Genomic DNA, 16,856 nt, shown 5'->3' with positions numbered 1-16,856 from the left:
GTAATAAAATGCACCCGGAGTGTGTGCGAGTTTATGTATAATGAAAGTTGTAAAATAGATGGATGGAAAAAGAACAACTGGTTGCGGGCATCTGAGATGGCAGGATCCATTAAAGTTTTTGGGTAGACAAACACCCTAGTCTAACAAGCATGTATGATGGCAAAATACAGATCGGTTCCCCACATCCCTTGCTAAATACCAATGTCGCTAAATTGCAAGTTTTAATTAATGTCTAAACTGGGCTAATAAATAATAAAAGCCTATATATTTTATAAATATCATGTCAAAAGAAAATTACAAAATAATAATAATATTAATATTAAACATGAATAAAAAAGGGAGATTATTTTGCGCGCCCCCCACCCCCAGGGTTATGCACCTCCCTTTTAACGTGAATTGTGGGCAGACTATAACGTTTTTTTACCTCAAATCACGTTAAAGGGGGCGCATTATCCTACAGGGGGGGCGAAAAAATCAACGGGCTAAAAAAAGAATAAAAGTAACTAGTCGGTACTACCAGATGGCTCGCCAGAAAATGCACTCCCCCCGGATGCCGTCGACCCAGTTTGTGAAGTAGTAACTCCTCGGGCCCTTTGAATCTGCCTGATTCTGAAAACATCTCGGGGAAGCGGCCGACTCTGTACAGTCATGGTCTCATCGTCTTCTTGCCCTGTCAATAAATCGCCCAGTCAAATCGATTAAGCAAGTTTTCCAAGTAATTTTTATTAATCTTTTAAGGGCATGTTTGGAAACCATGAAACATTATTTCTTGGAATATTCCCGGGCCCAATTGTGAAAGTGGAGCTGAGACTTGAGGGTACCAGCGTAGAGAGCATGAGAATTTCAAAAAACAGTGAAAATATACCCTGCTTCAAATTGGTTTTGTTTTTTCTTGTTTTTCGTGAACTTTCCATGCTCCCCTCACTCCCACCCTCTCTCCATCTCTGCCCATGACTACCTACCGGCTCTACTTACATGAAATATTTTTTCATGGTTGCCAAACATGGCCAAAGTGTGGCATGCACAAACGCCATGTGCATATAAATATATGAACACCTGGAATTTGTGGTGGTGGTGGTGGAGGGAAGAATATGACTACTTCAGAACCCAGAGGCCATGGATACAAATTTAAACATAAAATAAACAGGGAGAGAGAAATAGAGGGCATGGCATACTTTCAAGATCTTTTCTTTTTCCTGATTGGCCTTCTCTATTTGGTCGGAAAGTTGAACCATTCTGGTTGGAACGGGCCTTGTTTGAGCCAGAAAGGTCACTTGTGCTGGGAGCAGGGCCTCCAGCTAATTGCTGAGATAGAGTTGTTTTTCCCGTTTGTCCAGTTGGTATGTTGCTCTGCAGTAAAATAGATAATACTATGTCCACATCTGGAGATGGCCCTGTTATTTCGTACTAGATCAGATATCGGAAAAGGAAAAAAAAACCACTTCGTACTAGATCAGATATCGGAAAAGGCAAAAAAAAAAAACCACTGCCATATGCTGGATGACAGTACAATGAAAACTAAAACGGACGATACCGCAAACCAAGCTACGATTTATTTTTTATGACAACAATAGTAAGGAAACAACTTTCATCATGATAAAGCAGTAATAACAAAAATCTATAATCATCAGGCTACATCATGAGTTCATGACACAGGAAACACAGAGACCATAATTAAACTGTTGTGTTTTTCTGTTGCATAATTGAGCTCCTGTGTTTCCAATATATTTCAGTTTCTTGTTCCCTGGCTCAGATGCTAGTAACATCCATAAGCTAATGATCAATCAGCTATAGCCTCTCTCAGTTAATGGTTCATGTCTGGTAGGATCAGATAACAGTTTTTTAGACCTAACGACTAACAAATTTTTTAGTGTTCCTGAAGATATGAATAGCAGAGGACAGAACCTTCGGATCCCTGATGACGCCGTACATGGTACAAGTTTAGGATGTCGCAGATGGTGGAACAGAATGCAGAGACGATTCAGAGTCGATAACCATTCCAAAAAAAAAGAAAGAACGCAGCGTCGATGACAAGTTTAAAGTGTCACAGTGATGACTGTAAATGATACAAGTTTGAACTTTTCTATGATTGGATTCTCCTATGAAGTGTCAAAGTGGTGTGTAATCTTGTAGGAGTTTCTCTATGTTTTTTTTTTTTGGTAGGGAGTTTCTCTATGATTTTTTCTTGGTTGGAATGTAGCCATCTCCTCCTTGCAAAGGAAACAAATGCACCTACACCGCAGAATGCAGAGCCAATAACACTCTGAAGCAAACATAGTTTTCTCTCAAAATGTAACAAGGAACTCTAATCACATCTAAAAAAGGATGAAAGATCAGTATTATATTGTAGTGAGCTTCCTTGTTCTTTGCTTTTGACAACACCAAATTGCAATCCAAGGCAGAGAAGAAGATTGGGGAGGACATTGAGAGATATGGGACGCTCATCAAAGCGGAGTAGAAAGGAGATGAGGCACTTGAAGCCATGCAAGTGGAAAACACATGTTGCCGACAAGTAATTGCCAAGCCAAACAACCAGGCCAACTGAAAAGGTGGCCCAAGCAAAACAAATCAACAGCAAAAAAGGAGGTGAACAGGACGAACAGGGCTGGGTCCAGAAAAGAAAGAGAAACGAAGGTTTTAAGAAACCCCCTCCCAGAAACAACCAGTTTCTGCCTGGCAATTGGAAATGTGGGGAATGCAGGTATCATAATTATAGGGAGCGGGACAGAATGTTGCTGGAGTCTAAAAAACCAGACCATGGAAATGAGATGAGAAGAGAAAAAGAAGGTACGGGAGGTTTCTGAAGACTGGCCGCAAGAAGGGACCGCGGAAATCAGCGAGGTAGGAGATTACCATGCAGTAATCCTCTCAAGGAGGGAGGTAGAAGGCAGAAAAAGAATGCTAAGAGCATCTCGGCCATTCATTTGAATTTTGAAAAGGTGCTCCCTGGCATACTCATCAAGGAACTGCAAAAGAAAAACCGCCTAAATCAAGGAGCTGATGGAAAACGTGGAGGATTGGTTGACAAAATGTAAAGGAAAAGAAAAAGAACTGCTATCGTCTAATCTGTCAGCCAAAAATGGAGGGAGAGGAGGAAATTACAACTCACCACAAAAAAGGTGGGATGTTGATAACGCCGGGGGAAATTACAGCTCATCTAAAAAAAAAGGCGAGATGCTGACAACAACAAAAGGTGTATCTCTTTGGGGGAATACTGTGAAATACCCCAAAACGGAAAACGTTTTTGAAGTGGGTATTTTTGTCCCAAAATATTTAATTTATAAAAAAAATGAAATTAGTGATAAACTAGTTTCCTAGTTGGAATAACTTAGGGTTTCCAAAAGCCTGCCACCTTAGGACTCTTAGCAAGAGTCTATAAAAACACACTTAACCCACAAATTTCAGAACTCTAACCTTAAAAGAGAAAACACGGGGAGGCTTTGGAGAAAGAGAAGAACGCCGGAGCTTGGGACGGGATCCATCTCCTAAAGAGGTAGGTGATACTATTGGGGCCGAAATTGACGCTCAAACACATTATTGGGGCCGAAATTTTGGAAAGTTTTCCAATCAGTTCTGATGGGCACAGATTTACCCCGGAGGACTTATGTATTAAACCAAAATGTTAATCGAGGGTTAATATGAATTGTAGGTGATACTACACAGTGATTTGAGGATCTTGTTCGTGAAAAACAAACACAGACAAGAGCTACAGGTGAGTAGACATGTTCTACCACAGTTATTCTACATATTAAATATGATTTATTATGCAAAGTTATGCATATTCTTGAATGATATTGATTGTGCTGGTGTACACAAGGGTCAATATTTACAGTATGGTATGACTCCTAGTTCGGATCTACGACATGCACGTATGTTCCAGTTAAACTTTTTACTCACAGTTTTGCATCAGGATATAGTGTTGTCCGAGTAAGGATGCAACAGTCAACGTCCTTTGAGACGAAGTGTTTATGCTAGTTACAGCTATTACATAGATTGCCAGTTATTATGTTTCTATTGATTCATAGCATGTTATTAGTGTAGACATATCTATTTCACTGGGTGTTAGCTCATTCCACGCATTCTATGTTACAGGTGGAGAACAGTGGGATGCTTGTTGCGCAGGCTTCGGGTGTGAGCAAAGGCGCCAGTTTAAGAGTTTATTATTTTATGTTATTCAATTTAAATGAGACAGTAGTTTAGTAGGAATGAACATTTAGTTATTTCATTTGGTTAAATTTATGTAGTCTGTTGGACAAAGACATTTAGTTTCCACATTGATTACTCTGATAGTTAAATAATAAATTAGTTATTATTTTTAGTGGTTAATTATTTTTAGTGGCTCTGTTTATTGCATGGTTCCAGTGTGAATGCCTTACATAATCGTGGTTTGATGAATATGTGGCGTTGTTATATACTTATATGCCTAGACAAGAATTCAGTTTGGGGGCGTGACATATTGCGAGGATGGGGTCTAGAAACGCGGGCACATATGGTAAGGCCTGATGAAATACCCCGAAACTCATTGGGCTTAAGAGGAAATAGTTCAATTCTTGTGGGCAAAAACTGTGAAGGTAGCACAAATGCGGGGGTAGCACAAATGCGGGCAGGAAAAAATAGAGTATCCAGTAAAGACTCAAGCAGAGAAGGTGATAAATCATAGAGTCGCAAGAAATACAAGAACCAAATCAAGTCGAAAAGAATCTGTTCAATGCAGAACCAAATGAGGCTCTCGGAAGAGGAGCAAGAGGTAGTGCTCTAATATATGTGGGAAATAGTGTCAAAGAAGAATGAGAAGAGTATCCTACCCCACAAAACAATTCGCACATCAAAGGTGGGTTCGGAAAATTCTGATGAAGTAATGATAGAGGGTGTGATAGAGGAGGGTGTGACCAACAGTAGCCCTGGAGCTTACACAACACTGACATGATGAGGGGATTAGCGACAGAAGTTGAGTCCCCTAGACATCTTGTTTCAAGGGAAAATGGAGAACACATGGACCGACCGGTTTCTGGCCAAAATGAATTTGGTGGGAGGAAACTAGAGGCTAAGGGCGATGATACATGCATCTTGGAAGTAGAAACCGCAATAGATAGACTCCTGTGAGAAAGCACCCTTAGAGGAGGAGCTGGGGGAAACCATATAAGTGGCAATGCACCAATAAGAAGATATATCCACGGACGAAAGCGATTTGAATTCCGAACAGGAATGCATGCTAGATCTGGGAAGGAACCTAGGGACATAGTTTTAAATTTCGGCCAAAATACTTCAGTTTCTGTCCAAACTGACACCGAAAGTACATTGAATCGGTTTTTCAGGATTTCGGTGAAATTTCACCGAAATTTATAAGATTTCCAGTGAAATTGCCAAAATTACTGAAATTTCCACTATTTTTTTGTAAATTTCCACCAAAACTTTTTTACTGAATTTTACATGATTTCGGCCGAAACCGAAAATTTTTGGTTTCGGTTGTGGCCGAAACCGACACCGACAATTAAATCCTTGCCTAGGGAGAACCTTCGAGGAGAATGAAGCACGGAAAATTAGAATGATTCAAGACATTGGCAGCAAGGCAAATTAAAGGAGCACAGTAAAAATAGGAAAATTTGGGGGTTAAGGGAATTAAGGGGCCTGGCCTACGAAGGCTTGGAACTTGGGGGAGCAGCAAAGCAATAACTATGAAGTTAATCTTCTGGAATATTAGGGGGCTGGTGGATGCTGAAAAGAATACAACAGTCAATGACCTAAATTGGGATAGAAGGGGGCGGGGGGCATGGTGAGTATTAAGCTAGAATCCAAAACTGACAAGGCAGCGAAATATCTTGTAAAGTGCCTGTGAGGGAGATGGTAGAGGGGTTGGGCCTCTCTTGATGCTAGAGGAACAGTGGGTGGCATCATAATCAAATGAGACAAAGGTAAATTCAATACCGGCGAGGTGACAAGAAAGTTCTATCCATACTAGTTTCAACAACGGGCACCGTCGCACCTTGGAAATTATCAGCCATGTATAGGGACACCATCTGCAAGAAGACGGAGCATTTTCTGGGATGAATTAAAAGAATTATGTAAGGGATGGAGGGGGTGATAGTGGGCGAAGACTTCAACACAGTTTGATATCCAAAGAAAGAGCAGTGGAGGTAAAATAACAAGAAGCACGGCCAATCTATATTCCTTCATACAAGAAAGTGAATTGGTAGACCTTCCATTGGAGGGGGCAAGGTTTACCTGGGCAAACAATCAATCAAACATAATCGTAGGCAAATTGGATAAAATAGTGATTTCAAAAGATTGAGAGGAGCGGTACCATTTAATAGTACAGAGGACTTTGCCCAAGGCTATCTCAGACCATTGCCCATTGATGTTGGAAATGAGAGAGTTTGATGGCGAGCCGAGGCCTTTTAAATTTGACTTAGCATTATGAGAGACACCGCTCGAAGAGAAGATCAAAACGAAGGTGGCGAGAGCTGAGCGTGATTGGGTGAAAAGGATTCATATTGTGCCGAAAATTGAAGTTGCAGAAATAAAAAATCAAGTGTGGCATAGGACACAGGTAGAAGAAAAGCTGTTTAGAAGAGAGCAAGTGTTGCAAGAAATGATCGCTTGGACGGAGAGATGGAGCACCACCATCTAACAGAGGAAAAAATGGAGAGTATGTCCCTGAACCTGAAACATGAGGAAATCTTAAGGCTAGAGGAAACAAGGTGGAGAAGTCCGTCTAGAGCCATTTGGCTTAAGTGGACAGGAATACAAAATTCTTCCATAAGATAGCTAGCGCATGAAGGCGAATCAACTATATTAACTCTTCGAGAGAAGGCAATGATCTAATAGAGGATAAGGATAATATAAAAAATCCACTCATTCAACACTTCTTCAAGCTGTACTCATCAAAACATGAGCGGAAGTCAAAGATGAAGGAGCTTTCCTTCAAAAAGATTAACTCTTCACAGTGTGATTGGTAAGAGAGGGAGTTTACAGAGGAAGAAGTGTGGATGGCGATCCAATGCATGGAAAAGGGGGCAATAATCCCATACACACAGCCAGCTTGGTGCAACACTTCCCCTCAAGCTGGTGGGGAAATACATAGTGAAAAAACATAACAAAAAAGAACAACGGCCACCATGAGTACAACAGCAAGATCAATGGCCACCAAAAAACAACAGTTCCCCCTGAATCAACACTACGGCAAGAGCGATCACCACAGAGCCTCCCCCTGAATCAAAGCAATGGCAAACTAATTTGCATACCAACAATCAATAGCTAACAGCGAGATCAGCGATCGAACAGAAGCGCCTCAGTAGGGATACAACAATAATCCTCGTACAAAATACGCACACCAAAGGCGCGCACACGAACAACGGTGAAGTAGCACGAGCAGAGACACCAATTGAGCATCACAATGCCAATAGAAGAACTCTAACCACCAAAAAGGTGAGAAGAGACACCAACCAACCAACCAACCAACAATGCATTAGAAAACACAACAACTATCACTAATTAGGGCCCAACAAAGGGGCGCACGAAAACCAACCAACAACGGCCAAAATGCACGTCGCCTGGGGAAACAACAACAGGGCCGAAAGCTACGCTAACGACCGGGCATATAGCCAACAACAACAACAAGGCCGAAAGCAAGGCTAACGACCGGGCATATAGCCACCAACAACAACAACACCAAACCAACGCAAATGACCGGGCATATAGCAACCAACAAAGTGGATTGCAACGCAAACCACTTCAACGACAACGAATGCGTAAAATTATGCCAAGCAACTACATTCATCATGTAGAAGCATCAACAACATCAAGTGGAAGGAATCAACCAACAACAACAACGATGATCACAACCACAATCAACCCAACCAACAAACCGATCACAACCACAGCCAACCCAACCAAAGATGATCACAAACCAACAACCAACCAACCAACCCTTTTCCACCAACAAATTGTAAAGACCGACCCTTCCAGGGTCCATTTGGATGTACCACTATTTATTAATTTTGTTTGTAGATCCCTTTTTGATTGACGGCCCACAAGTTCGATTTATAATTGGGCCTCTTAGACCGTCGGATCAAGCCTCAGGTCCTTTAGAACATCGATCAGACTCGTATAAATGACAGATCATATCATTCGAGTGTCGATCCACCTTGATCTTTTAAGTTCAAGAGACTTATGGAATCAAAGGCCCTTGTATTTTCTTCTCTTCAAATCTTTAATTTGTAAAAAAATAAAAATTTTCGTAAAACCCAAGTCAAATAATTTCCATGAAAATTGTGTATTTGTAGATTAAGTAGAAAAAGGAGAGAGACAATAATTAGAAAATTATGTATTTTCGTCACTTTAAATCTAGCTTAATTTTTGGGCATCAAATCTTGTCCGTTTGATTTGATTGTCGTCTCATTGGATGCATTTTCGATTATTTATCCAATAAGCCAAAGATTTCGCGATTCGGACATGATTTGAGGAAGTTATGGCCCATTTGTGGTATGGGTATAGTTTAATTACGGGATTGATATTACTAAGATATCTCTTAGAAAAGTGGGTCACACTTTGTGAAATTTAAACCGCTATTTGATTAATATTAGTATTCCTCCTATTTAGGAATCCTTGCTACATCATAATTGCTTTTAGTAACCAATAGAATTTTTAGAACTAGGAAAGAGATAAAACAAATGAAAGACAGTAAGAAAGAAAGGATGTGGTGAAGCTTTCGATTGGTGGAAAGAATCCCCATCAAAGGGGGAAACTTTCCCCAAAATTTTATATAAATAAATGATGTCCCCCTCCCCTCTATTTTTGACGTCAAAAGTAGAGGGAGAGGGAGAGACCGATTGAGAGAGAGAGAGAGAGAAGAGAAAACCCAAGAGAAAAAAAAGGATAGAGAAGAGAAAAAAAGAGGGAAAAGGAGAGAAGAAGAAAAGAGAAGGAGATGTGAGGGATTGCTTCGAGGGCGTGGTTCGTCTTCAAGTTAGTGTCCGGGACTTTAATTTTAAATTCATGAGTACAAAAATTTATGGATTTACCTTAAATAAAACTAGTTGTTTAAGTTAAGGTATTAAAAAACGGAGGAATGCTAGACTCACAGGAGCCCTTGCAAAAAATCAGGGAAAGGACGCCCTCATTGGTCAAAACTCCTTTATGGCAGTTATGACCGTGATTTTCTGCGCATCCTAAATTGATTTTGACCAATGAGGGAGCCCTTTCCCTTATTTTTTGCAAGGGCTCCTGTGAGTCTAGCATTATTTTCTTTAAGTTCTTTATGATTTAAGAATCATGATAGATGTTCTTTTCTAACAGATCCAATCCTAAAATTATATGGCTTGAAATTTCTTTTCAAATTCGACTTTGAACCCAACTTTAGAACTTCGAAAATTTTAATAAAGAAGATTAAAAAGATGGTAGATGTTGTACTTGAATATATATATATATATATATATATATATATATATATATATGTGTGTGTGTGTGTGTGTGTGTGTGTGTGTGTGTGTGTGTGTGTGTGTGAGAGAGAGTGTGTGTGTGTGTGTGTGTGTGTGTGTGTAAAACATTCTCTTCATGACATACTAGGGTTTTGAATAAATCTTGTGTTTCTTTAGAAATAGAAATATTACGAAGATATTTAAAGAAGCTATCTTGAATAAATTAAATTATTACCATAATTTTTATAACGAAAATTTCTTGTATTTTGGTTCAAAATCAGCCAAGAAAGATTTCTGAAAATTCCAGAAATAACTGATTTTGAATCAATTCCATTTTTTATAACGGCACTAAGTATCTTCATCTTATCTAGAAATAATTGAATATATGACAAAAACCTTTTTAATGTTAACATAAATAAGTGTATCCTTACTGGAAATTTGATAAATAAGTGATTTCTTGATAAAAAAAATTTTGATAATGGCACCAAGAGCTGTCATTTTATTTGAAAATAATCAAATATGTTACAAAAAAAACTTTTTATAATAGTATAAGAAAGGCTTATACTTGTGGAAATCTAAAACATAACTGAATTAGGGCAAAATTTGTTTTTGATAACCGCACTAAATTAATTCGTCTTTTCTGAAAATTTAAGGAGATAACTGATTTGGGATAGAAAATCCTTTTGGTAACATTATAAACTAGTTTTTTCTTCTCCGGAAACTTCAACTTAAGAAGATAACGGATCAAATTTTGATAACGACACAAACTACGTTTGTCTTTTCTGAAATTTTTAAAAGAAACAACTGATTACTTTCAGTACTAATTATGTTTGGATAAATTACGTAAAGTTAGTATTTAATTTCAAAAAGTAATAGAATGTATGTATGTATGGGTATTAGCATAGGGTCCCATATATTCAAATAAGGACGAATTAGTTGACGACATGGTTTTAAATTTCGAGACCGACACCGAAATCAATAAAATCCGAAACGGTATTTCGGAATTTCGGTCGAAATTTCGGTTTTTCCGAAATTTAACCCAAAAAACCTGGTTGAATATTGAATAAAATCTGGTTTCACCGAAATTTCGGTAATTTCAGCCGAAATTTAATATTGAAAAAATATTGGTTTCGATTTTTGTACCAGATTTCGACCGAAATTTCGAAATTTCAAGGTCCGAAACCGGTACCGAAACCGAAATTTTAAACCTTGGTTGAGGAAAGTTGTGTAGTCGGGAAAAAGAACGAGATTGGATGATTTACATAACACCCTCGATATGCAATCCTTTCAGGGTCTCTTCGTAACCGATACTCTCAGAGACTTCCACTTCTTACACATTCAAAAGTAAAATAAAGCAAGTGATGGTGGACTCGAATAATAATGGTGGTATAAATAGCTTGCGTGATTATAACCTTCTTCCTTATGATGCTGTAGTCTTTACTTCTGGTTATGTTAGAGATAGTAAATGTAAATTGATTCTTATTTCTTATGTAAAATGGAAGATAAAGTATATTGCAAGTTAATAGAATAATGTTAAGGGACATGAATTAACTTTGTATTGCAGATGAAAGTTTTCCCTCATAACAAAGAGAGAAGAGGTACGTAACAATGAATTCATGAATGTGTGCCATAAATTACGAAATTACTATAAGTGGGAGGGAGGACTGAGGAGATCCCTTAGATCCAACCTTGGGCTGCGAGCCAAAAACTAACAAGGCTGAAAGAGTACAACACCTGATTAGCAATGCATATTCAGATGGGCCCGTTCAGGGTGACCCAAAAAGAAATTCTATAAGGGATTAAACTTCATTAGGAAGTGGAGAATCCTTGATGGTCAGTGATTGACGGCCGGGCTAGAAAGCACCGCTAGGTTAGAAAGCTACCGTTAGGCCATAGGCCACCGTAAAATGAGAAAGAAAAGGGGATATTGATGAATGATCACTGGGGATAAATGACTGCATTTGTGATAATAATTCATGCATTTTACATTACGTATTTGGAAACTGAATGCTAATTTAGTTCTTAAGGTATCTTAAATTTGTTATGAAATGTTATAAGGTAAATTGTTATAATAGCATGTTATTCATAGTTACTCTTATTGTTCAAGCCTTCCAAATGACCTTGCATTAATCCTTGCTTTTCCACCTACAGGATCGGTAGGTGAGGAAGAAGCAGGAGCGTTCGTTAATGAAGACATCTAAACAAATCACGGGAATTGGGAAATATGTGGAGTCCTATGGATAGACCTATGGGTCAAATCCAATTCGTTTATTTAAGTTTTATTCAAGAGACATAGTTGGTTTGAGATTTTAGGAGCAGTTTTAAATTTCAAGTTTGAATAATGGATTTTATTATTTGTCGTTTTTATGGCTTTAATTAATAAATAATGAGAATAGAGATTTTTAAAGTTTTAAATGTGTTTTAATTTTATCGCTTCCGCAATGTATATGTCAGTAGTAAAAAACATTCACGGTATTTTTACTTGTCTTTTCCGCAGCGACCTAATTCTGGAATTGGGTCGTTACACAAACCAACAACCAAACAACCAACCAACCACAACAACGATGATCTCAACCATGATCAACCCAACCAACACACCAACCACAACCACAACCACAACCACAACCAACCCAACCAGCGATGAACACAAGCAAACAACCCACCAACAAAACGAACAAACCAACCAACCAAAGAACTGACTAACCAATCAAACAACCAACCAACAAATCAACAACAAGACCAACGAAGAGGAACAAGAAAACAAGACGAACACCAACAACAAGACCAATTAGACTACCAACAAGGAACGGTGAAATGACATCAACTGGAGTCACCAACAACACACCAACGAAGAGGAACAAGACAACAAGATAACTACCAACAACACGACCAACAAGACTACCAACAAGGAACGGTGAAATGACATCAATTGGAGTCACCAGCAAGCCAGAAGAGGAAGAAGAACCCACCAACAGGGAACTCCATGTGGAACAACCACCAACAACAAGAACAACGAAGAGGAACTAGACAACAAGACAACACCAAGACAACACTCCATCCTTGGAAATACATGAGGCCTTCAACACTCCCCCTCAAGTTGAAGCTGAGGCCTTCAACTTGCAACGAAAAGGGGACTTGCAAGGCACAACACCTCTCTTAGACATTTCACCAAACACTTGGTGTGCACCTTTGATATCAACTGACAATGAAAATAGAGAGAGATAACAACGATTAGGATGGAGTATAGGGGATGAAGGTTTCAAGAAAGAAAGGGAGGATTTAAACCATAAAGAAGGGGTTAAGGAAATTAGAAAGAACTCAACAATGGACTAATATGTAGAAAAGAAAGAGATTTCGGGATCTAGAACAAAAAAATGAACAAGAAAGGGATTAAAGAACTGGGAAGAACTCAAAAGAACGAGATTTATGGAGAAAGAACCAAAAAAGAACAAGAAAAGATGCTATGGATGGAGAAAAGGAAGGAAAAGAATTGATCTTTTTGTGGTTTTTGTTTTGTTTTGGGTGGATGGATTTACGAATAGTATTTACAAGAAAGGGTGGGGTTTAGGAACTCACGAGAAGGGTACGGTTAGGGTTTCATGTAGTTAGGGTGTAAGGTTCACGGATTTAGGGTGAAGGGTTGAGGGTAATGGATATAAGGATTAGGGTTTAGGGATGCACTAAGGAGGATGAACCCAAAAAGGTTTTGGGAAAATAAAGGAGGGAGTCTCGTCTTCAGATGGTTGGTGTGTGTATGTGTGTGCGTGGGTGGGGGGGGAGTTGTCTCGTCACGTCTTCAGGATACCATGTAAGAATGAGATTAGATGAGAGAGAGAGAGGCGTTGATGGGAGATGGTGATGGGAAAACTCTTCTTTTTTTTCCTTTCCCCTAGGATCTTAGCTTTGATACCATGTTAGAAATGGGGATAAGGTTAGAGAGGAAGAAGAGGAATGGAGAGGATGAAGAGTCTCCACTAGGGAACTCCCATGTTATATGATGTACATATAGGAGCCCAGATAGGGTTACATGTGCAAAGACAATAATACCCTCAACACTACATGTAATGAATACAATACTCTTCAACAGTAACGAAGCTAACTTCTTGGAAGAAACATTATTTATATCACTTGGAGAAAGAATAACACTGATAAAGCCAGCATTGTCCAACCTGCCAACGTATTTATGTCATTGTAACATTGATAAGGACGGCATTGTCCAACGTGCCAATGAATTTATTGACTTTGTACAAAGTCCTGGTGAAAGTATCAAAGAAGATTGAAAAGTTACGAAGGGATTTTTATGGGAAGGGGGAACGGGAAGAAAAAGTTCAGTACTTGCTGAAATGGAAGGTGTGCAAATTGAAGAAGTATGAGGGCCTAGAATCGGAAATTTCAAATTGGGAAATAAGGCACTCTTGGGAAAATGATTATGGAGCTTTGGAAAAGAGAAAAAATGCCTTGGCACCAATTAGGGGATAAATATAGGCAATGTTGGGTTTGGGAAAAGGGGGAAGGGGGGGGAGGGGGGGGGGGGGGGGGGGGGGGAGGGATGTGGTTTAAGCAAACACCCTACTTTAGACAAAGGCTTGGGTGCCTGGAAGTTTGTTTGTGAGTCCAAGTCATTACCCTTAGTTAGGTTTAGAGTAGGGTGAGATGATGAGACAAGGTTCTGGGTATACTTTTGGTTAGGAGAGCCCATATTGTGCCATGCAGGGGTAGTTATGGGGGTATAATGTGGTCTATTAGGCTTAAGTGTAGCCTGAAGGTTGAAGAAATAAACCACCTATTAGTTTTATGTCGCATTTATACTCTTCTACTCTTTCTTTTTTTTCTTTTTTCTTTTTTTGAAAATTTACTCTTCTTACTCTTGTACTAACTCTTTGGATTAAAGGGTGGGGAGAATCCTGGTGCGCAAGGGTGTGGAAATCCCGAGCTCCGTCTGGGTGGTCTCCTTTGCTCGGATGGTGGCAAAGAAGAAATCAACATGTGCGATCGATTGAAAAGAAGAAAAGCCCAACTCGCAAGTTGGTGTTCTCTGTAAAAGTAATGAAGAATCATTGGAGCACTCATTGGTTCATTGCCCTGTCTCTAACCACCTTTGGATGAGCACCATAAAAAGCTTTAGAATATCGTGGTCTCCCTCCTTAAGGATATTATTTTGAATTGGGGTGTGCGCCCATCTGGGAAGGTGGGCCGAGCGATGTGGCAGCTAGTGTCGTATGCAATGATTTGGCACCTATGAAAATAACGAAACAACCTTAAAGATGAAGAGATTGGGGGTAAAATTGCACTAAATATCAAGATTGACCTCATTCATTAGAGGAGAAGCGGTAAGGATGCTGGACAGTCGGGCCTGGTTGTGAAGGTTGAAATAGAAAAGGCATATGATCATGTTGACCGGAAGGTATTGGACTTCATTCAAGAGACGATGGGTTTTGGTTCAAAGTGGAGGGCCTGGGTAAAGGCGTGTATATCAACGACATCTTTCTCCATTCTTCTAAATGGCACTGCGGAAGGTTACTTCAAGAGCTCGAAAGGCCTGAGGCAGGGTGACCCGTTGTCACCTTACCTATTCATCAAGATGGTGGAAGCCCTCAGTTTGATGATTCCAAAAGCGGAGGAGGGGCTCATAAAGGGACTAAAACCAAGCCGGATCTCAAATACGGTGAGTCATCTCCAATTTGCCGATGACACACTTGTATTTAATGAAAATGATGTGAATTCGGTGAGGAATTTAAAAAGGATTTTCCGCTAATTCAAGATCACTTCTGGGCTGAAAATCAAGTTCGCAAAAAGTACCATCGCGGGTATTAATGTGGATCAAGAGATGGTGGCCTTACACGCACAAAGGATTGGCTGCAATGTTGAAAGCCTCCTGATAAAATACATAAGACTCCCGCCAGGATATGGTGTACCATGTGCTGCACAATGGGACCCTGTGGTGGAGAGAATTGAGAGGAAGCTGCCCACTTGGAAGAAGAAATATATATCTTTTGGTGGAAGTCACTTTAATCAAGCCGGCTTTAGCTAAGCAAACATGCCGGTATATTTTATGTCTTTATATAAAATCCCGGCAAAGGTAGCACAGAGAATTGAGAAGATGCAGAGAGATTTCCTCTGGCAGGGGGCAGTAAAGCAAAAAAAATTAAGCATTTGTTAAACTGGAAAAAGGTATCAAGACTGAAGCAGCATAGTGGACTGGGAATTGGAAAATTAAAACTGCGCAACAGGGCATTACTTGGAAATTGGATGTGGAGATACAGTGAAGAAAAGAGTGCTCTATGGCATAAAGTGATTGGTGAGAAATATGGGACTGAATGGGGCGAGTGGAACGCAAAGTGTCTAGTGGTGGGAAAGGATCAGGGGCATGGAAGTCAATTTGCACAACGCAATCAATGTTTGAGCTCTCTGTTAGATTCCGAGCAGGTAGGGGGAACAACGTTAGTTTCTAGGTGGATCTATGGGTCGGAAACACTTCTTTGAACCGCAAAGTTTCTTCAATATTCAGGCTAGCAACTGCGCGCGATGCGAAGGTCTCAGACTATCTAGAAGGATGGAGACCAAGGGCATGGCTTTTGGGATGTAAGAGTAAGAAGAGATCTCAAGGATGAGGAAATTGAGTGCTTCACATCCCTTCTTAACCTGCTCAACTCTTTTCGTTATTTGAAGCGGATGAACGAGTATGGATACCGGACCCAGGTGGTAGCTTCTCTGTTAAGTCTTTTTTCGCAGTCATGAATAACGGTGGGAGAAAAGCATCTCGTAGGGCTCTTGTTTGGAAATCTAATGCACCTCTGAGGGTGAAGGCCTTTGCATGGACCCTGGTTCATAACAGCATCAACACGTGCGATTGTTTAAAAAGAAGAAAAATGATGATGGCTAGTCGTTGTGTTCTTTGCAAAAGAGAGGAAGAAACACTAGATCATCTACTTCTTCACTGTTCGTATTCATACCTTCTATGGAATCACTTTATAAGTGTGTTTGGAATGGCATGGGTACTACCAGAAAGTATAAAAAAGTTAATTCTGAATTGGACTGGGGGACCTTTTGGCGACATTGGGCAGGGCATGTGGAAGATTATCCCATATGTTATTATCTGGAAAATATGGAAGGAGAGAAATGGTCATATATTTGAAGAGAAGGAGAAGAGCTTGGCTCGAATCACACTGGAAACTAAAATCGAATTTATCAATTGGACAAGGGCCAAGCTGGGAATATCTTATAGCATGAGCGAGATCTTAAGGAACTGGAAAGCGGTGACCCTGGAACGGAAGGTAAAAAATGAGATATCACCTAAGTGGAGGTATCCGCCAAAGGGATGGCTAAAATTAAATTTTGATGGTAGCTCTATTGGTAACCCTGGTAAGGCTGGGATCAGAGGAGCGATCCGGAACGCGAATGAAAAAATCCTAACGCCTTACTCAGGTCTGATTGGTATCT

At 39.8% G+C, this 16,856-nt stretch overlaps 1 protein-coding gene across 1 annotated transcript in view; it reads right to left on the bottom strand.

The window, feature by feature from the left end:
* Positions 1-250: 250 nt before the first annotated feature.
* Positions 251-16,856, bottom strand: part of CSTF77 (Tetratricopeptide repeat (TPR)-like superfamily protein) — a 98,013-nt gene continuing 81,407 nt past the window's right edge. Inside the window, exons 22-23 of the mRNA XM_077392826.1 lie at positions 1,176-1,394; positions 251-670 (exon numbers count right to left, since the gene is read on the bottom strand). Of these exons, the coding sequence (XP_077248941.1) occupies positions 504-670; positions 1,176-1,394 (386 nt within the window). The 3' untranslated portion in view covers positions 251-503. The remainder of the gene's footprint in view (positions 671-1,175; positions 1,395-16,856) is intronic.

Source organism: Tasmannia lanceolata, unplaced genomic scaffold (assembly GCF_043159265.1).
Source record: "Tasmannia lanceolata isolate RefF3 unplaced genomic scaffold, GAP_Taslan_0.1 ptg000012l, whole genome shotgun sequence".
Taxonomy (NCBI): domain Eukaryota; kingdom Viridiplantae; phylum Streptophyta; class Magnoliopsida; order Canellales; family Winteraceae; genus Tasmannia; species Tasmannia lanceolata.
Note: the sequence above shows the minus strand (reverse complement) of the source record. Positions and strands in the feature narration are given on the sequence as shown.